The following is a 22,933-nucleotide window of genomic DNA, read 5'->3' as shown; positions in this document are numbered from 1 at the left end:
TGTTTCCCATAAACTGCCAACATACCTGTGGCGGTGGGGGCGTGGCTATGGGTGTGGTCACCATGACATAATCGAGTAATTTGCATAATTTACTACAATGATATGATTTTCTCTAAAAAGGCTCAAAAAATGTATACTTACTAATTAATAATAACAGTTTTGTTTTAAATGTCCATCCATCCATCCATCCATTTTACAATATAATTACAACACTTTGTGTACATATTTATATACAGATTTGAACAATAAGTTATTCACTGAAATATATTTATTAATCGTGATTCTTACAAAAAATATATCTTATAAAATATAAAAGCTAAAATGTCTCTTAAAGCTCTGCCCCTTTAATTAGTGCATACTAAATAATTTAACTTTAGCCAACTACTACAACCTTATTATTTACCAGCAACATAAAGTGAAACAGAGGCAGAGGCACGTTCTCAGTTGGTTATTTATGCCTCATATAACGTACACTTATTCAGCCTGTTGTTCACTATTCTTTATTTATTTTAAATTGCCTTTCAAATGTCTATTCTTGGTGTTGGGTTTTATCAAATAAATGTCCCCCAAAAATGCGACTTATATATGTTTTTTTCCTTCTCTATTATGCATTCTCGGCCGGTGCGACTTATACGCCGAAAAATACGGTACTCATAAAGTAGTACAGTTGGCACAGTAGAGTAAACTGACAGTTAATATTTAAACATTTAACATGTGACATTTCTATCAATTTTGAACAGAAATAGTTCATGCACATTCAGATGAATTCTTCAACATTACAATTAAAAAATGTTTGGCCGGGGGCCGGGCTGTGTATATGCGGACTAATTGACTGAAAGAGCACGCATTTGGCGCGATGATGTCATGTTATTGATGGAAAAATGCATTTTTAGACAATATGATTTGCCTGAGCGGCGAGGAGACCCGAGAGGAACAAGCGGTTGCCTTGTTGCCTTTCCATTAAGAACAATAAATTAGTTTTTAGTATAAGTTTGCTGGTTTCAAGAAATGTAATGCCGAGCGCATATCATAATGTCATTTACTTCATTTAAGAATATTTTTCAACATATTGAGCAAAAAGGTCTCTTTTTTTTTCTACCAAGAAAAGTGCACTTGTTATTAGTGAGAATATACTTATTTTAAGGTATTTTTGGGTTCATTGAAGTTAGCTAATTTGACTTGTTTTGGAAAGTCTTGACAAGCCAAATATTCTTGTTCTATTGGCAGATAATTTTGCTTAGTTCAATTAAATTACCCCTCATTTTTGTAATTTTTTTTTTCTTGTTTTTGAACACTGACTTTTTGCAGTGTACCTGCATTGACATGGCTCTGAAACTGTGTTAGTCTATCTGGTGTATGGCTGCGGAATTAGAGAATAAAAGTTAGCACTTTATTGTTAGCGTGCTAACGTTAGCACACTAACAGTTAACAGCTGTCACATACCAACTTATATGACTCTCGGGTAAACGGTTGCAAAATTAGCTCAATAAGCTAGCATGCATGCAAACATAAACATGCTTAACGGTTAGCATGAAGTTAATCCAGCAGGTCCTCGTTCTGCGCCATTGTTGTTTGTTCCCAGTCATGTCAGAGCCATGGTTAATGGATGATGTGTGTTAAATGAGTGTTTTTCCACAGCTGGAGCTCATGCAGCAAAATGGCGGCGGCAGTGACGAGAGTCACATAATAGATCAACTGAGTGCAGATGATGAAGGTAATAGCACGAGTTCAGAAGCCGGCAGAAAAGTGAAGGCGTGGGTTAGAACTCTATGTTTTTTCTGGACACAGAAAGCGTGCGTTCCTACCTGACGATGAGCTTGCTGGACGACAGCCAGAGGAAGCTCTCGGAGATCGACTCCCTGCCGGAGGACCAGGACGAAGAGCTGGAGATGAGCCTGAGCAGCGGAGGAAGCAGACTGTCGGAGCTCTACCCCGCCATGATAGACCAGATAGGGCGGGCCCGACACCGGGAGCACGTCTCCAAGGTGGCGGAAGGGGTGGTCAGGAGGTACCGCAAGTGGCGACTGACGTCCAAGAACCGCCGAGGCACCACAGCCAATGACAGCGCTCGTAGAAGCGTTGATGCGAGAGAGAAAAACAATCAGGCCAGCTGGCAGCGCCCGGTGGTGACGGAGCCGAGGCAGACGCCCGTGGCGGTGCTGGACCCGTCTTACTTAGAATCTCCCAAAGCGAAAAGGAACCTGAACAAGACCTTCATCGTGGGAGAGCAGCCGCCCTCCCGTAGCCTCAGTCCTCCACGCTTCTTTGACATGTCCATCAGGTCCAAAATGTTGACTCTCTCCGCTACCGAAAGCATCCACGGCACCCATCTCTTCGCTCCCAAAAGCATCCACGGCACCCATCTCTTCGCTCCAAAAAGCATCCACGGCACCCATCTCTCCGCTCCCAAAAGCATCCACGGCACCCATTTTTTCGCTCCCGAAAGCATCCACGGCACCCATCTCTCCGCTCCCAAAAGCATCCTCGGCACCCATCTCTCCGCTCCAGAAAGCATCCACGGCACCCATCTCTCCATTCCAAAAAGCATCCACGGCACCCATCTCTCCACTCCCGAAAGCATCCACGGCACCCATCTCTCCGCTCCCAAAAGCATCCTCGGCACCCATCTCTCCACTCCCAAAAGCATCCACGGCACCCATTTTTTCGCTCCCGAAAGCATCCACGGCACCCATCTCTCCACTCCCAAAAGCATCCACGGCACCCATCTCTTCTCTCCCGAAAGCATCCACGGCACCCATCTCTCCACTCCCAAAAGCATCCACGGCACCCATCTCTTCTCTCCCGAAAGCATCCTCGGCACCCATCTCTCCACTCCCAAAAGCATCCACGGCACCCATTTTTTCGCTCCCGAAAGCATCCACGGCACCCATCTCTCCACTCCCAAAAGCATCCACGGCACCCATCTCTTCTCTCCCGAAAGCATCCACGGCACCCATCTCTCCACTCCCAAAAGCATCCACGGCACCCATCTCTGCGCTCCCGAAAGCATCCAGGGCACCCATCTCTCCTCTCCTGAAAGTATCCACGGCCCCCATCTCTCCGCTCCCGAAAGCATCCACGGCTCCCCGCTGAGACAAAGTCCTTTAAAGACAAGGTTGAAGAGCTTCAGCAGGTCCCCTCAGACCTCCTCCAGGTCCGCCGCCCCGCTACCAAAGCCTCCCGTTCCCCAGAAGATGCTCCACCCCGAGCCCCGCCCGAAGGTCCCGTACTCCCCGAAGGAGCTGGACAAAGAATTTCTCCGATTCTACCACAAGTTGGTGTGCCAGAACAAACCTCACGACAGGCCCCCCTGCCGACTATGCGCCAGGAGCTCCGAGGCCGCACGGCAACACTCCTCCCAAACGCTGGTGGCGCTGGCGCTGTCACCGCATCGGCTGGTCCGGAGGAAGCGCCACAGGGAGCGAGACTGGGAGAACGAGTCTCAGGCCAAGCGGTGGAGCGCCTACTCCCCGGGGTCCAAACGGCACAGCCACCAGGCGCTAAGACGCCGCCTCTGCATGTCCGATGACGAGGCTTCCAATCGGAGCTCGGCGGAACCTTCCAGATTTGGTAAACCTCCTCCTCCATCCACGACAGGCGTTCCATCTGCGATCGCTCACGTCTTTCTTGCTCTTCTGTTCACAGGAAGTCCGCGGAAGATTAGCAACTACACAAACTACTTTCAAAGGTAATCTTTTAGTGTTTTAATACCGCCGCATGTATCGTTGTCATCTGTGAGGATGCAAGTACAGCACACACTGTAACTGTTTGTCTCTTTTAGAACTGTCAGTTAATCCATTTGTTATTAAACATTTTAATCAGAAAAGTCTACCTTTTCAAGTTAATCATTATTAATGACCAATCGCAACTACACTGTATTGCCAAAGGTATTTGGCCATCTATCCAAATAATCAGAATCAGGTGTCCTAATCACAGGTGTATAAAACCAAGCACTTAGGCATGGAGACTGTTTCTACAAACATTTGTGAAAGAATAGGCCGCTCTCAGTAGATCAAGCAGAGTCAAACATTGTGGAATAACTCTTATAAATATGGAATAATTAAAAATGAACAAACTTCTACAAAACACCATAGTACTTTGTTGCACCAACTGTGGCTTTTTATAACATCTTGCAGTCTCTGAAGCATGGACTTACCGAATGACAAACTGAACTCTTCATCAATCTTGCTCCAACTTTCTCTGATTGCTGTTGTCAGATCAGCTTTGCAGGTTGGAGTCTTGTCATGGACCATTTTCTCCAATTTCCACCGCAAATTTTCATTTGGTTTAAGATCCTCTATAGCAGACCTGGGCATTCGGCGGCCCGCGGGCCACATCCCGGCCCTTTGTGCGTCCCTGTCCGGCCAATCACAAATGACAAAATAAATTTAAAAAAACATCTATGTCGTGCGTGCAATACAACTGTGCTGCTTTTATTTTGAAAAGTGTTATTTATGGGCGTATGTCCGTGTGTAACCTGTGAGTGAAGGTGCACAGCGACAAGTGATGCCCGGTTACCCCCGAGACGCTAAAAAGAGAAAAGTTGATGACGAATGCCGTGTTTTCAACAACACATGGACTGCCAAATATTTCTTTACATAAATTAAAGGTAAAGCCGTGTTCTTAATTTGTGGTATACAGGTTGCTGTGTTTAAATAATATCATTTGAATCGCCACTACACGACGAAGAATATCGGAATCTGTCTGATGAAGCGCGCGCGAGGGAGGTTGATGCGTTGATGGTAAAACTGCAAACCCAACAAGGACTTTTTGCCAAATTTCACACCCCCAGAGATGCAGCCATCAGGACAAGTTTCGTCATTTGTCACAAAATCGCCAGAAAAAGTAAGGCGTTTTCTGACGGAGAGTTTATTAAGGACTCTGTTGTGCTGATATGCCCGGAGAAGAGGGGCGCATTTGAGAACGTGTCACTCTCCCGACGCACTGTAACGAGGCGGGTTGAGACCATCGCTGGAAACTTGTAGCTTCAGCTGAAGAACAGAACGGCCGACTTTGACTGTTTTTCGCTGGCTTTGGATGAGAGCTGCGATGTACGTAACACCGCCCAGCTGCTCATCTTCTTACGTGGGATAACTGCAGACTTTCATATCACGGAGGAGCTGGCAGCCATGCAGTCAATTAAAGACTGCATGGCTGCGTGTTTGGACATGTTAGGACTGAAATGGGACAAGCTGGCAGGTGTGACAACAGATGGTTGTCCAAATCTGACGGGGAAAAATGTTGGACTTTTAAAGAGGATGCAGGATAAAGTGACAGAAATTGACATTTTTGCATTGTATTATACATCAGGAAGTGTTGTGTAAGACAGTGTTAAAAATAAAACCATCAAAAGCACTCTGCTTTTGTATAAAGTTAAGTTAGGGTAAATATAATTATTATTATTAATCTTACGGTATATCAAAAATAATTTGAGCACAATTTAATTGAAATATTGTCGGTGTGGCCCTCCGGCAGTGCTCAGGTTGCTCATGTGGCCCCCGGTAAAAATTAATTGCCCACCCCTGCTCTATAGCAACATCCTTTCAATTGATGCAATAAGAGACGTGTCCAAAATGTTAACGTAAACTTCATCACTGCATATGACTTTCATCCAGTCTTCCATTGTCCACCATTTCTTTTCCTTAGTCCACTGGAACCTTATTTTTTTGTTTAGTGTTTCTTGTATTTAAATCCCATTTCCTGTAGGCGCTTTCTTACAGTTGGGTCAGACGGTCACTCCAGCTTCCGCCCATGTGTTCTTAATTTTTTTTGTGTGCATTTTCTCTTTTCAAGTTTTTCTTTCTTGACACTTTGATGTTCTCCTTGGTCTACCAGTATGCTTGCCTCTTACATCCTTCCCATGTTGTTTGTACTCGGTCTAGATTTTAAACCCAGCTGACTGTCATCAATCAACATCCTTTGCAACATTGTGTGATGATTGACCTTCTTGAAGAAGTTTGATACTCCTCTCCTTTGTTTCAATTTACATCTCCCGTGTCGGAGCCATGATTCATGTCAATCCACCTGCTGCAACAGCTCTCCAAGGTGTGAACACTGCTTTTTTAACTGCAGACTAATAACCAGATTTATTCTGATGCCGGTGTTGGCTTTAGAAATGAACATTTACAGGGCGATTGCGTACTTTAACTCAGATTTGAGTGATTCCATAATTGTGCCACTCTGCTTGATCTAAAAATGGAACTGTTACTGGTGACCTTCATTTATTTTCTTGATTTTGTGTCTTTTAAAGCCAGAAAGTTCCCATTTGAAATGACTATAGTTTTTGTGTCATGCTTTTTTTCCCCCTACAAACTTAAACTGAATGAACATCCTCAAAGCCTGGTCATTGTATCATTTTTGTCAGAGGTTGTAAAAAAAAAAATGCTTTGCCTATAATTGGAATATTTACAGTATAACTTTTATTTTTATTTATTTTTACACTAGACAATTGTTTTCCTCCATGGAAACTGGAAATGACACGACTTTGACGCCCTGCCTGGTATTATAACTAGAGATGTCCAATAATATCGGCCGATAAATGCTTTAAAATGTAATATCGGAAATTATCGGTATCGTTTTTTAAATTTGTTTTATTAAATCAACATAAAAAAACACAAGATACACTTACAATTAGTACACCAACCCAAAAAACCTCCCTCCCCCATTTACACTCATTCTCACAAAAGGGTTGTTTTTCTGTTATTAATATTTCTGGTTCCTACATTATATATCAATACAGTCTGCAAGGGATACAGTCCGTAAGCACACATGATTATGCGTGCTGCTGGTCCACTAATAGTACTAACCTTTAACAGTTAATTTTACTCATTTTCATTAATTACTAGTTTCTATGTAACTGTTTTTTTCTTTTTTATTTATTTATCTTTTTTTTTTTTTAAAGGACCTTATCTTCACCACACCTGGTTGTCCAAATTAGGCATAATTTGTTAATTCCACGACTGTATATATCGGTATCGGTAATTAAGGGTTTGGTCAATATCGGATAACGGCAAAAACCCATTATCGGACATCCCTAATTATAACTAATTTTGCCTCCTCAATGTCGGTAGTGTTCACTCTACCGCCAATTTGTTGACGTTTGAACCTGTATTTTTCATTAAAGGATAATACTATATTTAACATAGAACTTCTTTATTCAAACCCTTAAATGTAATTTCACCACCTGGAAGATCAACCAAAAAAAAAAGCTTCATCAGTCAAACTTTTATTTTGTTAACATTCATTGATGCATTTCACAAGTCAAGTGAGACGATGGCATATAAGGAACGAAAAGTAGCTCGCAACTAAAACTTCATCATAAAATGAGAAGTTTCTATTTTTGGCTATAATTTTTAAATGTTGAAATATAAAAATGAGTAAATTAAAGACTTGAGCGGATATATTTACACAACTCATAAGTAAAGAAACAGATACATTAGTCACCACTAGAGGTCAGTAGAAGGGGACATTCTCAGCTGCTATAACGTCATCGGAGCTGGATGGAAGATAGTTCTTTCCGAGGAGGAGGGCGGCATGACTCAGCAGTTACCACTCTAGTTCTACAGGGTACTTCCCGGTCAGACAGGCGGTGCAGTGACCCACTCTTTCGCCCGACTTTTCATTAGTAGAGTTGATCATCTTGTCACCCTGCAAAGTCACCCCTTTCTGGACCGCCGACACCAGACCCTCCACGGTCAGATACTGCACGCTGTCAGCGCCTGAACAACACACAGCTTTGTTAGTTCATGGGAAAACAAAACGGTCTGTATTTATATAGCGCTTTACTATACCTGGAATGACACACAAGGCGCTTTACTTTATACATCACATTCACATCGGGCATAGCACTTACCAATGTATCCAGCAATGTCCTGGAACTCTGGCCTGTTGGCGATGAGCTCCTCTTTAGTGGGGATGTTGATGCCCATGTAACAAGGGAACTTAATAGGCGGCGAGGCCACTCTGATGTGAACCTGTGGAGGAGGAGATATCATAACAAAAGCCAGGCATTCTGATTAAACACCCTTGTGTGGTGTTCGGGTCTGTGGGACCCGTTTAAATTTTTTATTAAAAGAAAAATTATACAATTAATTAATTTTTCAAACTGAGACTCACTGACTTTGGCTCATTTTCTGTTTAGAACAGGGGTGTCCAAAGTGCGGCCCGGGGGCCATTTGTGGCCCGCAGCTAATTGTTTACCGGCCCGCCACACATTCTGGAAATGCTATTGCACAAATAAAAAAACATTAAAACAAGTGGAATGAGGTGAAATCTAACTAGAAAAAGTTGCAATGTTGACACAAAGCTGCCATGCAGGCTGTTTTTTTTCTTTCGTCTATCTTTATTTTTCTTTTTTTGCCATTGCTCAAAAAAAAATAAAAAATCAATGTTATAATGAATTATTGACCTACTCAAGGCTCCAATTATTTCAAATATTTCACTTTAAAATGTTTTGTGTGGAAACTATTGCAAATATTGTGTGGTTGCCATACAAAAACATCAATGTTTTATTTGACAAAAGAGCATAAAATAAACAAAATAATAGTTCAAACGTAAAATCGACCGATATATCTGAAGTTGATCTCGTAACTCAAGTGTTGAAAGTAAAAAAAAAAAAAAAAAAAAATGTATCACTTTGAGCGGGAAACCTTTTGGATCGCAAATATATTTAATGGGATTTTATTTATCTTTTCACTGTGATTACTCAAAAATAATCACCAAATCAATGGTGTACTTCACATCAAACATTGCTTTCTGAATGTTTTGGGCAGTGGGGGAAATACTGCATATTTCAGTTTTATTATAAAAACAAAGGCATAAAACCTTTTTGTTTTTTTTAACTTTATATCAACCTGTAGTTGATATACTGTAGAGATTTACTGTAAGCGTTAAATAAATAAATACAAATAATAATTTGACTTTTTTTTTTAACATTTTAATGACTTAGACCTTTTATGGTCCCCGGGAGCCCTAAAGGTAAAAAACTAACAAAATCCATATATTTTGTTATGGTTTGAAAATGAAAAATTTAAAAATGGCCCTCGCATGCTTTAATTTTTCCGTGTGCGGCCCTCAGTGGAAAAAGTTTGGACACCCCTGGTTTAGAACATATATCAGAAAACTTATTTAATAGGGGTGTAACGGTACGTGTATTTGTATTGAACCGTTTCGGTACGGTTCGGAAGTGTACCGAACGAGATTCCACGCGGACATATTAAGTAGCGTAACGAACGTTGTGTAAACAATGCACACCGAGGCACAACACACGGCATGCTAGCAGCTAACGGGCTAGGATAGACTGACCATACGTCCTCTTTTCACCGGACATGTCCTCTTTTGCGGAGCTGTCAGGGCGGAGTTTCTTAAATGCCTCAAATGTAGGGTTGCGTGTATTTTCAATGTACGTTCAGGGTTAAGAAGGGGTTAAAAACAAAACCAATTGTGCGCGCAGCAGCATTGGTGAGGGAGGGGCAGATACAGAGAGAGCGAGAGAGTTATGATAAATGCGCATGCGTCGCCAGGCTCTGCTTTTTATCCATAGATTAAATTTTTTATTGTCTATAGCAGGGGTGTCAAAAGTGTGCCCCGGAGGCCATTAGCGGCCCACAGCTAATGTTTTAAAGGCCCACGGCACATTCTAAAAATACTATTAAAATAAACAAAAAAATAACAAAAGTGAAATAAAAAAGCTTAAAGGTGAAATGTCATTTAGAAAAATTTGCAATGTTGACTAATAAAACAAAGCTGTTTTTTCTTTCTTTCAAACTGTCATTGCTTAAAACATAATATTGAATCAAAATCAATGTTATTATGAATTATTGACCTATCCAAGGTTCCGATTACTTCACATCAAATATTCCACTAAGAAAAATATTTTTGGTGGAAGATTTTGCAAATTTGGTAAATAAATAACCCCAAAATTTAAATTTTGTTGCTTTCTTACTGTACCGAAAATGAACCGAACCGTGACCTCTAAACCGAGGTACGTACCGAACCGAAATTTTTGTGTACTGTTACACCCCTAATATTTAATGACCATACACCCCCCCCCTACACATTTCTACTACATATAAGATGTCCGGGTCCACTGGACCCGGTGCTAATAGAAGTGTGGAAATTGATGTTCTGTGTACCCCACACACACACACACACACACACACACACACACACACACACACACACACACACACACACACACACACACACACACACACACACACACACACACACACACACACACACACACACACACGAGGACAGAGTGTAGGTACACAGAACATCAGAGGGTCAAATGTGCGAGAAAATGAGAGTAGACAGTGTTGACAAACAATGTTGCAACCTTGTGTGGGAACCGCAGGTGCAGAAACACAAAAGAAGAATCCCTGTGGGATGCAGAAACTGGCAGAGAAATTTTCCGTGCAACGTTCATATTGTTGTTACTCAGCCAGCGTTTGTGGGTCTGATGGACCCGTTGCATTTTGTGGCTTTTAATGCCTCACAATCAAACACTTTTATGTTAAAATACTGAACAGATGTTTATTGGGATGAGGTAAACATCTGTTCAGTATTTTAACATAAAAGTGTTTGATTGTGAGGCATTAAAAGCCACAAAATGCAAGGGGTGCATCAGACCCACAAACGCTGGCTGAGTAACAACAATATGAACATCACACAAGGGTTAATACACACACACCGAGCACCCATTGGCAGAAATGTTGATCGGCGCCTATGTGTATAAGGTAAGACATTATCTGGAGTTTTGTTTCGCAATATTATGCAAAAGCAACTTTTCTTACCTTCTGGTACCTGCTGATCTGTATTTGGGATCTGCATAAGTCCTGAAAATTTGCGCACGTCCGCCTTTGTAGTCTGTACCGACACCGTAGTCAATAAGCATCTTATTTTTCCTCTATCTTCTTGTTATGGGACATTCATCCTTCGCTGTTGCCATTTCTAATATGAAGTAGTGTAAAGTTCTTACTTATATCGGTAAGTAAACTCGCCATGAAAGCGCTAAAACATACCGGTGAAGCTTACATTATTCACCCAAGGAACTTTAGTTATTAGAGAGTTACGGTCGGACGGTTCTTAACGGGACACATTTCCGGCGTTATTGCACTAGTGAGCCACGGATGAGGAGATGCTGCTCCGTTATTGTTTCAAGTAAAGTCTGAATGTCATTAAAACAGTTAGCTCCATCTTTTGACACTTCTTCCACTCCCGTCCTTGCACGCTACACTGCTACAACAAAGATGACGGTGAGAAGACGCTGCCGAAGGTGAGCCACGTAAATAAGACCGCCCACAAAACGGTGCATCCTGATGCGACTGTCAGAAAGCGGCTTGAAGATGATCTGCAAAACATCATCTATACAACATTTTGACCAAAGAACCACCATTACATGTTATGTGGACCACAAGGAAGTGTTTTACATTTTTTAAAAATTCATAATATGACCCCTTTAATGCGCCATTTGTATGAAAAAAGACCTGAATAAACCCGCTCATTGGCAGTGCGCCTTTTAATCCGGTGCGCCCTATGGTCCGGAAAATACGGTAAGTTTATTTAAAGGCCTACTGAAATGAATTTTTTTTATTTAAACGGGGATAGCAGATCTATTCTATGTGTCATACTTGATCATTTCGCGATATTGCCATATTTTTGCTGAAAGGATTTAGTATAGAACAACGACGATAAAGATTGCAACTTTTGGTATCTGATAAAAAAAAGGCTTGCCCCTACCGGAAGTAGCGTGACGTAGTCAGTTGAACATATACGCAAAGTTCCCTATTGTTTACAATGATGGCCGCATGAAGTGAGAGAGATTCGGACCGAGAAAGCGACAATTTCCCCATTAATTTGAGCGAGGATGAAAGATTTGTGGATGAGTAAAGTGCAAGTGAAGGACTAGTGGGGAGTTGAAGCTATTCAGATAGGGAAGATGCTGTGAGAGCCGGGGGTGACCTGATATTCAGCTGGGAATGACTACAACAGTAAATAAACACAAGACATATATATACTCTATTAGCCACAACACAACCAGGCTTATATTTAACATGCTACAAATGAATCCTGCATAAAAACACCTGCGTGTTTGTTATGCTAGCTCCTAGCTCCTCTGCTAGCTCCTAGCTCCATAGAACACGCCAATACAATTCAAACACCTGATCAACACACACAATCACTCAGCCCAAAAGACCGTTCACCTAACCCAAGGTTCATAAAGCTTATATATTTTTAAAAAGTTACGTACGTGACGCGCACGTACGGTACGGTACGTGTTATGCTAGCTCCTAGCTCCATAGAACACGCCAATACAATTCAAACACCTGATCAACACACACAATCACTCAGCCCAAAAGACCGTTCACCTAACCCAAGATTCATAAAGCTTATATATTTTTAAAAAGTTACGTACGTGACGCGCACGTACGGTACGGTACGTGTTATGCTAGCTCCTAGCTCCTATGCTAGCTCCTAGCTCCATAGAACACGCCAATACAATTCAAACACCTGATCAACACACACAATCACTCAGCCCAAAAGACCGTTCACCTAACCCAAGGTTCATAAAGCTTATATATTTTAAAAAAGTTACGTACATACGCAAAAAAAAGTTGAGCACATACGGTCAAGCGAACAAATGTTTAGAAGCCAAAGCTGCATACTCACAGTAGCACGTCTGCGTCTTTGTCATCCAAATCAAAGTAATCCTGGTAAGAGTCTGTGTTGTCCCAGTTCTCTACAGGCGTCTGTGTATCGAAGTCAAAAGTCCTCCTGGTTAGAGTCTCTGTTATCCGAGTTCTTCCATCTTGACTGCATCTTTCGGGAATGTAAACAAAGAAGCGCCGGCTGTGTACTGTTGTGGCTGACTACGTTCGAAAAATACGTCCATTTCGCACCGACAACTTTCTTCTTTGCTTGCTCAGCTTCCTTCTCCATAATGCAATGAACATGATTGAAACAGATTCACGAACACAGATGTCCAGAATACTGTGGAATTATGAAATGAAAACAGAGCTTTTTCGTATTGGCTTCAATGTGGAAGGCATACCCGTGTTCCCCAGTGTACGTCACGCGCATACGTCATCCTCAGAGGCGTTTCGAACCGGAAGTTTAGCGGCAAATTTAAAATGTCACTTTATAAGTTAACCCGGCCGTATTGGCATGTGTTATAATGTTAAGATTTCATCATTGATATATAAACTATCAGACTGCGTGGTCGGTAGTAGTGGCTTTCAGTAGGCCTTTAATTTTCAATAAGCTCAACATATTTTTCAATATTCTTCTTATTTGTGCTTTAACAGTCTCAGTTTGAACAGTTTGTTAATCTGAATCATTTTAGTACATTGCTTAATTTCTTCAATTAATCCATTCCATAACTGAACTCCACATCCGGATATACTAAAGGTTTTAAAGTGCTGTGCGTCCATGCAAATGCTTTTCTTCCTGTCACTCACACACCAGTGACCTGGATATGCAGATTTGCTGGACAAGTGCCTTAAAAGTGTTTTGCTTTTAGAAAATTGGCAACCAAGTTGTGATGCTAATTTGACAACAATAGCTATCAATGAAGCAGAGACGTCCAGCAGATAAGAAATAGACATGTTTTCCTAAAAAGAGGGGTGGTCTCATCTTTAATTGTCTCTGGATGTGCTACGTTGTAATGAATAATGGTAATGATCTTTGACAGACCTCAGTAGCCCCGGCTTCCTTCAGTAGTTTGATGATGGGGGAGATGGTGTTTCCCCGGACGATGGAGTCGTCAACCAGCACCACTCGCTTGCCGGCAAAGTTGTCCGTCAGGGCGCCAAACTTCTTGGCCACTCCCAGCTGCCTCAGACGGGTGTTGGGCTGGATGAAGGTTCTCCCGACGTAGCGGTTCTTACACAGGACCTCTATGTAAGGCAGGCCAGACTGAGAGAAGGGAGTTAGAACACATCAGGAAGTCGGGGGGCGGGTGGTGGGGATTTTTTTTAGTTTTCAGACGGACCTGTTGGGCGTAACCCAGAGCGGCGGGGGTGGCCGACTCCGGCACGGTGCTGACCACGTCTGCGTCTGTGGGAGCCTCGATGGCCAGCTGTCGACCGCAGCGATGTCTGACGGTGTACACCATCTGACCTGCAACACATTGCTTGGTTTTAAATGACGTCACGTCCCGCTCATTAAATATCCGTGGTGGCTTTGTTGTCAACAGGTACTAGGCGCCATTTAGCCTCTCTCGAGGAAAAACGCCTGATGCTTACGTTGTGTTTGGCCGTGCGAACCGTTCAAATTAAGGATGGGCGATACCACACTTTTAGGATTCGATACAGATACTTTTTCTTGCATTTTCATCGATACCGATACCATTAATTTCTTATTGGCAATTTTTGTCAGTCAAAAATATTATTATTACTATTGTTATTATTTAAGACAAACCACAAGACAAATACAGACCATTTATACCACATTTATTATGGTCAATACATAATAAAAGTAAAATTAAAATAAATAACATAAATATGAAAAATAAATTAAATATAAACAAAAATATACCGTATTTTCCGCACCATAAGCCGCACCTAAAAACCACACATTTTCTCAAAAGCTGACAGTGCGGCTTATAACCCGGTGCGCTTTATATATGGATTAATATTAATATTTATTTTCATAAAGTTTAGGTCTCGCAACTACGGTAAACAGCCGCCATCTTTTTTCCCCGTAGAAGAGGAAGCGCTTCTTCTTCTACGGTAAGCAACCGCCCCCATAGAAGAGGAAGCGCTTCTTCTTCTACTGTAAGCAACCGCCAAGGTGAGCACCCGCCCCCGTAGAAGAAGAAGAGCGCAGATATTTCATTTCATTTGTGTGTTTCTGTAAAGACCACAAAATGTCTCCTACTAAGAGACACGCGTACAAGGTTCCACTGACTTTTGATATTCTTGTGAACTGCACTGTGGATACAACGGGAGCACGTACGGTGAATATCCGTTAGCTTGCCATGCTAACGGCCAGAAACTTCCACCCATGGTGATATTCAAAAGGAAGACCTTGCCAAAAGAGAACTTTCCAGCCGGCGTCATCATAAAAGCTAACTCGAAGGGATGGATGGATGAAGAAAAGATGAGCGTAGAGACCGGGTGACTTTTTTCACGCAGCTCCGTCCCTGTTGATCTACGACTGCATCACAGATGGTGTCAAAAAACAAGTGAAGCACACCAAAGAAGAAGAATAATTCGAGGGATTTGTGGATGAGTAATAACTTCAGAACGTGAGCTTTAAATGTTTATTTTGTGTGTTGTGTGACAATGTTCGAGCAACGTTGAGTTATTGATGTTGCTATTGCTCTGCACTATTTTGAGTGTTACTATTTTTGTGATTGCACATTTGCACATTACATTTTGGGAGTGACAGAGTTGTTAGAACGCTGGTTTGTAATATATTATTAAAGTTTGACTAACCTATCTGACTGTTTTTTTGACATTCCCTTTAGCGCAGCGTAGGTGCGGCTAATAACACGGGGCGGCTAATAGGCAAAGTTTTGAAATATGCCATTCATTGAAAGTGCGGCTAATAACACGGGGCGGCTTATGGTGCGGAAAATACGGTACACATTTTCACTTTTCTTATTTCTCAAAAAAAAAGTCTTGGTAGAAAAAGCTTAAAAAAACTATTATTCATAACAATGTTATGTTTCAAACCTCTTTGTGGAAGTAAACTTATAACACTTCTCTGAAGCAAAGTCAATAATTTCCTTATCCTATAAACCTGCATATGAAAGACAGTTCCCTGAGAAAATGAACTTGGAAAAATTATCTACAAAAATGTCTGACACCATCACACCTTTAGTGTACTCGAGATATGTCGTCACACTTTACTGAAGTCTCAGATTGCTGTTCAGGAAAAGTAACACGTTCACATTTTCTGCTTTGATACGATTACGCCTCTGGCTGATTATTTATCCGGCCTTAGAGAAGAGTCTCTCTGCTGGAACAGATGTTGCAATAGTTCCAAGGTATTTTTTCGCAACTTTGTTCAGCATTGGGAATGTGGTTTCATTTTTTTTCCCACCAAACCAAAGGGTCGTCACTCCTTGGGATCACCCTTTCCTCCATGTATCTTCTTATTTCAACATACGCATCTGTGTTTGCTGTGCGATTGCTCTGGCTGCATCGCTGTCGGCTGGCTGTGTGTGTGTTGCACGTTGACGACGCTCATTCGCTGTCTCCTATGACGTGACTGGGCCAGCTCTATACTCTGCCAGGTACAGGGGTGTCCCAGCACATAGTAAGCTTAAGTAAGTAATCAAAAACATCTGAAAGTGATGCTTGCACCCCCCACACACCGGTTTTTGGTTTATATCGATACTTTTTTTAGAAAAGTGATGCCAAATGAGTAGCGTGTGAGTATCGATATATCGATACCACAGGATCGATACGCACATCCCTAGTTCAAATCGCAAAGAGGATACAAGTTTCTTCAGAGTTCCTCGAGAGGTAATCAAGAAGGGCGGAACAATGCAAGATTTTACAAGACGACGCACTCCAGTCCAAAGGAGCAGAGTCTAAGAACGCGCAAGTTTCCGGTGATCACTTCGTTAAAGGTTTGTTATTTCCCATTTAATTATTATCTTGATATTAGACATGTCCAAAAATATCGGACTGCCGATATTATCGGCCGATAAATGCTTTAAAATGTAATATCAGAAATGATCAGTATCGGTTTCAAAAAGTAAAATTTATGACTTTTTAAGACGCCGCTGTACGGAGTGGTACACGGACGTAGGGAGAAGTACAGAGCGCCAATAAACCTTAAAGGCACTGCCTTTGCGTGCCGGCCCAATCACATAATATCTACGGCTTTTCGCACACACAAGTGAATGCAAGGCATACTTGGTCAACAGCCATACAGGTCACACTGAGGGTGACCGTATACACAACTTTAACACTGTTACAAATATGCGCCACACTGTGAACCCACACCAAACAAGAATGACAAACACATTTCGGGAGAACATCCGCACCGTAACACAACAGAACAAATACCCAGAACCCCTTGCAGCACTAACTCTTCCGGGACGCTACAATATACACCCCCCCGCTACCCCTCCTCCCCCCACCCCTCTCTCAGGGAGAGCATGTCCCAAATTCCAAGCTGCTGTTTTGAGGCATGTTAAAACAAATAATGCACTTTGTGACTTCAATAATAAATATGACAGTGCCATGTTGGCACTTTTTTTCAAAACTCGAGTTGATTTATTTTGGAAAACCTTGTTACATTGTTTAATGCATCCAGCGGGGCATCACAACAAAATTAGTAAATAATGTGTTAATTCCACGACTGTATATATCGGTATCGGTTGATATCGGAATCGGTAATTAAGAGTTGGACAATATCGAAATATCGGATATCGGCAAAAAAGCCATTATCGGACATCTCTACTTAATATTATTTGTATTTCTTGAACACGTTTGCTACGAGTGTTTCGAAAAGCACCAACTCGGTGAGTCTAAATAAAAGAAAGGAAATGATAGCAAAATCGAAAAGAGTTCAGTTTTTACCAAAGGCAGCAATCATAAATGAAACTTTCAGCACATATACAACGTTGACATTTATGGTTATATTTTGATAAAGACGGGGAAAACACACTCGTAAACAGCGTGTGCAACAGCAACAAACATGGCCGCTTAGACACAGAGTTAAATCATGACCTTACTCGAACAAAAACAATGCTTATTTATCCGGAAGACTCTTTATACCAGGGGTGTCCAAAGTGCGGCCCGAGGGCCATTTGCGGCCCGCAGGTAATTTTTTAACGGCCCCTTGGCCCATTTTAAAATACGATTTAAAAAAATTAAAAACATAAAAAGTGGTATGAAAGACCAAACAGGTGAAATATAACAAGGAAATGTTGTAATGACTCAAAATCAATGTTATTATGAATTATTGACTTATCCAAGTCTCCAATTATGTCACATTAAATATTGCACTTTTGAGATATTTTTTGGGGAAAATGTTGCATATTTTGTGTTTGCCATATAAAAAATTGAGCTGTTTTTTTTTTTTAAAGAAGGGCCTAAAACTAACAAACAAAAATCATAAACAACAATACAACTTATAATTGACGGATAGATCTGAAGTTGATCTCGAGATTATTGTGTTAAAAGTAAACATTAAAAAAAAAATGTATAATTTATTTTTTAACACTTTAATGAGTAGGACCCTTTTGGTTCCCCAATAATTTTAGTGTGATTTGTTTTTAAGTGTCATCGCTCAAAAAATTATAATGAATTAAAATCAATGGTGTTATGAGTTATTGACCTTTTTTAAGGCTCCAATTATTATATAATCTCAAATATTCCACTTAACAATTTTATTGGGTGAAAATATTGCATATTTTGTGTTTTTTCCATAAAAAAACAGGGTTTTCTTTGACAAAAAGAGCATACAATTTAAATCTTTAAAAACGTTATATTGACAGATAGACCTAATGTTGATCCAGGGATTTAAAACTTGAATAATAATAAAAATAATAATACTGAATAATGACACATTTCTAATATTTGTTTTACCAAAACCCTTTGGGGTCCCTGGGATCAAGCCTGAGTGGAGGCCTAAATGTATATTTTTTATACATATATTGTATTGGTTTTTAAAATAAAAAAATATCAAAATGGCCCCTGCTAGCTTTGATTTTTCAGTGTGCGGCCCTCAGTGGAAAAAGTTTGGACACCCCTGCTTTATACCAATGTCCTTGACCCAGCCACACACAAAGAAGTGAAGTGAATTATATTTATATAGCGCTTTTCTCTAGTGATTCAAAGCACTTTTACATCGTGAAAGAAGTTGTAGACCTCCATGCTTTTCCAAGTTTCCATCTGCTTTGTCGTGTACAATGGCGTCTGGAGCACAATAGTTCGATATGTCTAGGAACGTGGCCGACGGATAATCCTTCATCACTCGATAAAACCTTTTTTTGATAAAGTGTAGGGATCTATTCCATTACAGAGTTTAATTTTTGGCTCGTATCTGCTTTTTACAGGAAGATCTACGCCCCCCTTGATTGACCACCACTGGTTTTCACTTCCGGGAAGAAATCACGTCACGGAATACAAGGAATAGGTCTGTTGTCTGTGTTGTCACGGCCTGATGTTGACAGTCATGTACATGCTTTAAAGGGTTCCCTAAATCAATTGATTGATTGATTGATTGAGACTTTTATTAGTAGGTTGCACAGTGAAGTACATATTCCGTACAATTGACCACTAAATGGTAACACCCGAATAAGTTTTTCAACTTGTTTAAGTCAATCAATCAATGTTTATTTATATAGCCCTAAATCACAAGTGTCTCAAAGGGCCACAACAACATCCTCGGTTCAGATCCCACATCAGGGCAAAGAAAAACTCAACCCAGTGGGAGGACAATGAGAAACCTTGTTCTCATGTTTACAAGTTCAATGTAAACACATTGAACTTGTAAACATAATTGCCCTGAAAGAGAACTTTTGACACCCACCCTGTATATACACCCAGAGCTTTGTCATAAAGCAGGCTTCTCTACACAACTTAAAACGCAGCCTGGGCCTCTGCCAACCGTCAGTTGTGCGAGCTGTTTTTCCGCAGCAAGTTAACTAACCGAGCGTGATGTTGCTGTCCAAAAGTGTAATGTTAGCATTGTAGCTAACATAGCTATGCTAGTGTGGCTATCCTCAACATTACCTCGTTGCGATGTATTACTTTGGACAAGTTGGGAGTTACAGTGTAAAAAAATGCTGTGCTTCGAAACACAAACATAGCTCGTTAGCATTAAAGCTACAGACACAAAATGTCGGGCTTACCAGAACATGTCATGAAAACATGTCTTTATTTTATGCTGCAGTTGTTACATATACTGTAATGTTGTACATGGTAATTGGGATTTGTTATATATTGTATATATATTATATAAAAATATAATATCATTAATCAGTATATATTATATACTGTATATATAATATGTAAATATTACATGTTATATTTTATATTGCTACTATGGTACATTTTTAGTCTACTTTAAAACTTTTGTTTTCGCCCTCTTTGGTTAGAGTGTCTGCCCTGAGATCGGTAGGTTGTGAGTTCAAACCCTGGCCGAGTCATACCAAAGACTATAAAAATGGGACCCATTACCTCCCTGCTTGGCACTCAGCATCAAGAGTTGGAATTGGTGGTTAAATGACCAAAAATGATTCCTGGGCGCAGCCACCGCTGCTGCCCACTGCTCCCCTCACCTCCCAGGGGGTGATCAAGGGTGATGGGTCAAATGCAGAGAATAATTTCGCCACACCTAGTGTGTGTGTGACAATCTTTGGTACTTTAACTAAACTTAAACTTTTTTGTGCCCTTGTGTGCATTATCCTTTCCATTCTTTGTAACTGAGCTACTGTGTGGAACAATTTCCCTTGTGGATCATTAAATTTTGTCTAAGTCAAACACACCGAGGCTTATTGAAAACTGCTAAAAAATACTACATTATGGCACCTTCAAAAATGGAGTCCGGTCTGGCGAAGTAAACATATTCAAATATGCAGAAGGCGGGAAAGTCCCCTTCGCGACGAGGGACCACGCTCAAAGACTTGACTCCATGTCGAGATATCTGGACGATTTCTCCTGGGAGGACCTCCCTGTAATACCTGACGAGAGGCGAGAACGTGGTCAGCCTCACTTCATTTCAGGTCAATAGTATAAAATACGGTATAGGAATAATAAAGACATACTTTGCACCGATGGACTGAAAGCTGCAGGACTCGGAGGACACGACCCAGGCCTCGGTGTCCGCTTCTCCGCCGCCTGAAAACAAGATAGCAAATCAAGCTAATCAGCAGCAGTGAGGTAAAAAAAACACCAAAAAAAACAGATTACCTGACTTGTGCAGTTTGGAGACGGGGACGACGCGTCCAATGCAGAGGGGTCGATTGCCGTAGGGGTCCCGCACGGCGTAAATGACGTCTTTAAACATCATCAACAGCGAGTAGGACGTCGGCGTCTCAGTCATCAAATTCTTGATTCTACAAAACAAACAAAAAAAACATTTACGGGCTGTTAATGCGCTGGTGGAATAACTGTGGAGGACTAACCTGGCCACCCAGTCGGGGGCGTCCAGCTCCTCCATGGGTGGGGTCAAGGCCAGCAGCTGGGTGATGAGCTCGCTGTCGGAGCTGGTGGACAGACCCACGCCGTGACGCATGACCTGCACATAAACCACCCGTTATGTCCACTCCCGTTACCATCCATCCATCTTCTTCTGCTTATCCAAGGTCGGGTCGCGGGGACAGCAGCCTAAGCAGTGAAGCCCAGACTTCCCTCTCCCCAGCCACTTCGTCCAGCTCCTCCCGGGGGATCCCGAGGCGTTACCAGGCCAGCCGGGAGACATAGTCTTCCCAACGTGTCCTGGGTCTTCCCCGTGGCCTCCTACCGGTCGGACGTGCCCGAAACATCTCCCTAGTGAGGCGTTCGGGTGGCATCCTGACCAGATGCCCGAACCACCTCATCTGGCTCCTCTCGATGTGGAGGAGCAGCGGCTTTACTTTGAGCTCCCCCCGGATGGCAGAGCTTCTCACCCTATCTCTAAGGGAGAGCCCCGCCACCCGGCGGGGGAAACTCATTTCGGCCGCTTGTACCCGTGATCTTGTCCTTTCGGTCATAACCCAAAGCTCATGACTACAGGTGAGGATAGGAACGTAGATCGACCGGTAAATTGAGAGCTTTGCCTTCCGGCTCAGCTCCTTCTTGTTGCCATGGTAAACCCCTGTTTCAGACAGCAGACGAGTTGAGCCTGAACCAGCAGCGCCCCTGCTGGTTGCAGCCAGGTATTGCACTCTGCTCCAGTTGCTTTATTGCACCATTAATTACTGAAATGATTTTTTTTTATTTAAACGGGAATAGCAGATCCATTCTATGTGTCATACTTGATCATTTCGCGATATTGCCATATTTTTCCTGAAAGGATTTAGTAGAGAAAATCGACGATAAAGTTCGCAACTTTTGCTCGCTGATAAAAAAAAGCCTTGCCTGTACCGGAAGTAGCGTGACGTCACAGGAGCTAGTATTCCTCACAATTCCCCATTGTTTACAATGGAGCGAGAGAGATTCGGACCGAGAAAGTGATGATTACCCCATTAATTTGAGCGAGGATGAAAGATTCGTAGATGAGGAACGTTACAGTGAACGACTTGAGAGGCAGTGATGGACGTATCTTTTTTCGCTCTGACCGTAACTTAGGTACAAGCTGGCTCATTGGATTCCACACTCTCCTTTTTTTATTGTGGATCACGGATTTGTATTTTAAACCACCTCGGATACTATATCCTCTTGAAAATGAGAGTCGAGAACGCGAAATGGACATTCAGTGCCTTTTATCTCCACGACAATACATCGGCGAAATGCTTTAGCTACGAGCTAACGTGATAGCATCGTGCTTTAACTGCATATAGAAACAAAAAAATAAACCCCTGACTGGAAGGATAGATAGAAAATCAACAATACTATTAAACCGTGGACATGTAAATACACGGTTAATGCTTTCCAGGCTGGCGAAGGTTAACAATGCTGTGCTAACGACGCCATTGAAGCTAACTTAGCAACTTAGCAACGGGACCTCACAGAGCTATGCTAAAAACATTAGCTCTCCACCTACGCCAGCCAGCCCTCATCTACTCATCAACACCCGTGCTCACCTGCGTTCCAGCGATCGGCAGAAGGACGAAGGACTTCACCCGATGCGTTTGGCGGCCCGGAGACGTAGGAAGTCAAGGTGAGGTCGGCGGCTAGCGCGGCTAGCGCTCCAACAAAGTCCTCCTGGTTGTGTTGCTGTAGTCCGCTGCTAATACACCGATCCCACCTACAACTGTCTTCTTTGCAGCCTTCATTGTTCATTAAACAAATTGCAAAAGATGTCCAGAATACTGTGGAATTAT

At 41.9% G+C, this 22,933-nt stretch overlaps 2 protein-coding genes across 3 annotated transcripts in view; one reads left to right on the top strand and one right to left on the bottom strand.

The window, feature by feature from the left end:
* si:dkeyp-117h8.4 (uncharacterized protein LOC572032 homolog) overlaps nucleotides 1-22,933 on the top strand; it is a 39,744-nt gene that overhangs the window by 3,951 nt on the left and 12,860 nt on the right. Inside the window, exons 6-9 of one of the 2 annotated variants that reach the window (XM_062038993.1) lie at nucleotides 1,639-1,714; nucleotides 1,789-3,570; nucleotides 3,646-3,688; nucleotides 19,022-19,101. In XM_062038993.1, coding sequence (XP_061894977.1) covers nucleotides 1,639-1,714; nucleotides 1,789-3,570; nucleotides 3,646-3,688; nucleotides 19,022-19,046 — 1,926 coding nt within the window. In that variant the 3' untranslated portion in view covers nucleotides 19,047-19,101. Of the gene's footprint in view, nucleotides 1-1,638; nucleotides 1,715-1,788; nucleotides 3,571-3,645; nucleotides 3,689-5,882; nucleotides 6,420-19,021; nucleotides 19,102-22,933 lie in introns of those variants that run through there. The other variant, XM_062038994.1, reaches the window with a different exon arrangement.
* Nucleotides 7,210-22,933, bottom strand: part of ppat (phosphoribosyl pyrophosphate amidotransferase) — a 44,832-nt gene continuing 29,108 nt past the window's right edge. The window contains exons 5-12 of the mRNA XM_062038995.1: nucleotides 21,095-21,207; nucleotides 20,880-21,025; nucleotides 20,735-20,807; nucleotides 20,499-20,650; nucleotides 13,994-14,121; nucleotides 13,696-13,917; nucleotides 7,853-7,973; nucleotides 7,210-7,718 (exon numbers count right to left, since the gene is read on the bottom strand). Of these exons, the coding sequence (XP_061894979.1) occupies nucleotides 7,546-7,718; nucleotides 7,853-7,973; nucleotides 13,696-13,917; nucleotides 13,994-14,121; nucleotides 20,499-20,650; nucleotides 20,735-20,807; nucleotides 20,880-21,025; nucleotides 21,095-21,207 (1,128 nt within the window). The 3' untranslated portion in view covers nucleotides 7,210-7,545. The remainder of the gene's footprint in view (nucleotides 7,719-7,852; nucleotides 7,974-13,695; nucleotides 13,918-13,993; nucleotides 14,122-20,498; nucleotides 20,651-20,734; nucleotides 20,808-20,879; nucleotides 21,026-21,094; nucleotides 21,208-22,933) is intronic.

This window comes from Entelurus aequoreus, linkage group LG27, assembly GCF_033978785.1.
Source record: "Entelurus aequoreus isolate RoL-2023_Sb linkage group LG27, RoL_Eaeq_v1.1, whole genome shotgun sequence".
Lineage (NCBI taxonomy): Eukaryota > Metazoa > Chordata > Actinopteri > Syngnathiformes > Syngnathidae > Entelurus > Entelurus aequoreus.
The sequence above is the reverse complement of the archived record's forward strand: the minus strand, read 5'-3'. Positions and strand labels throughout refer to the sequence as shown.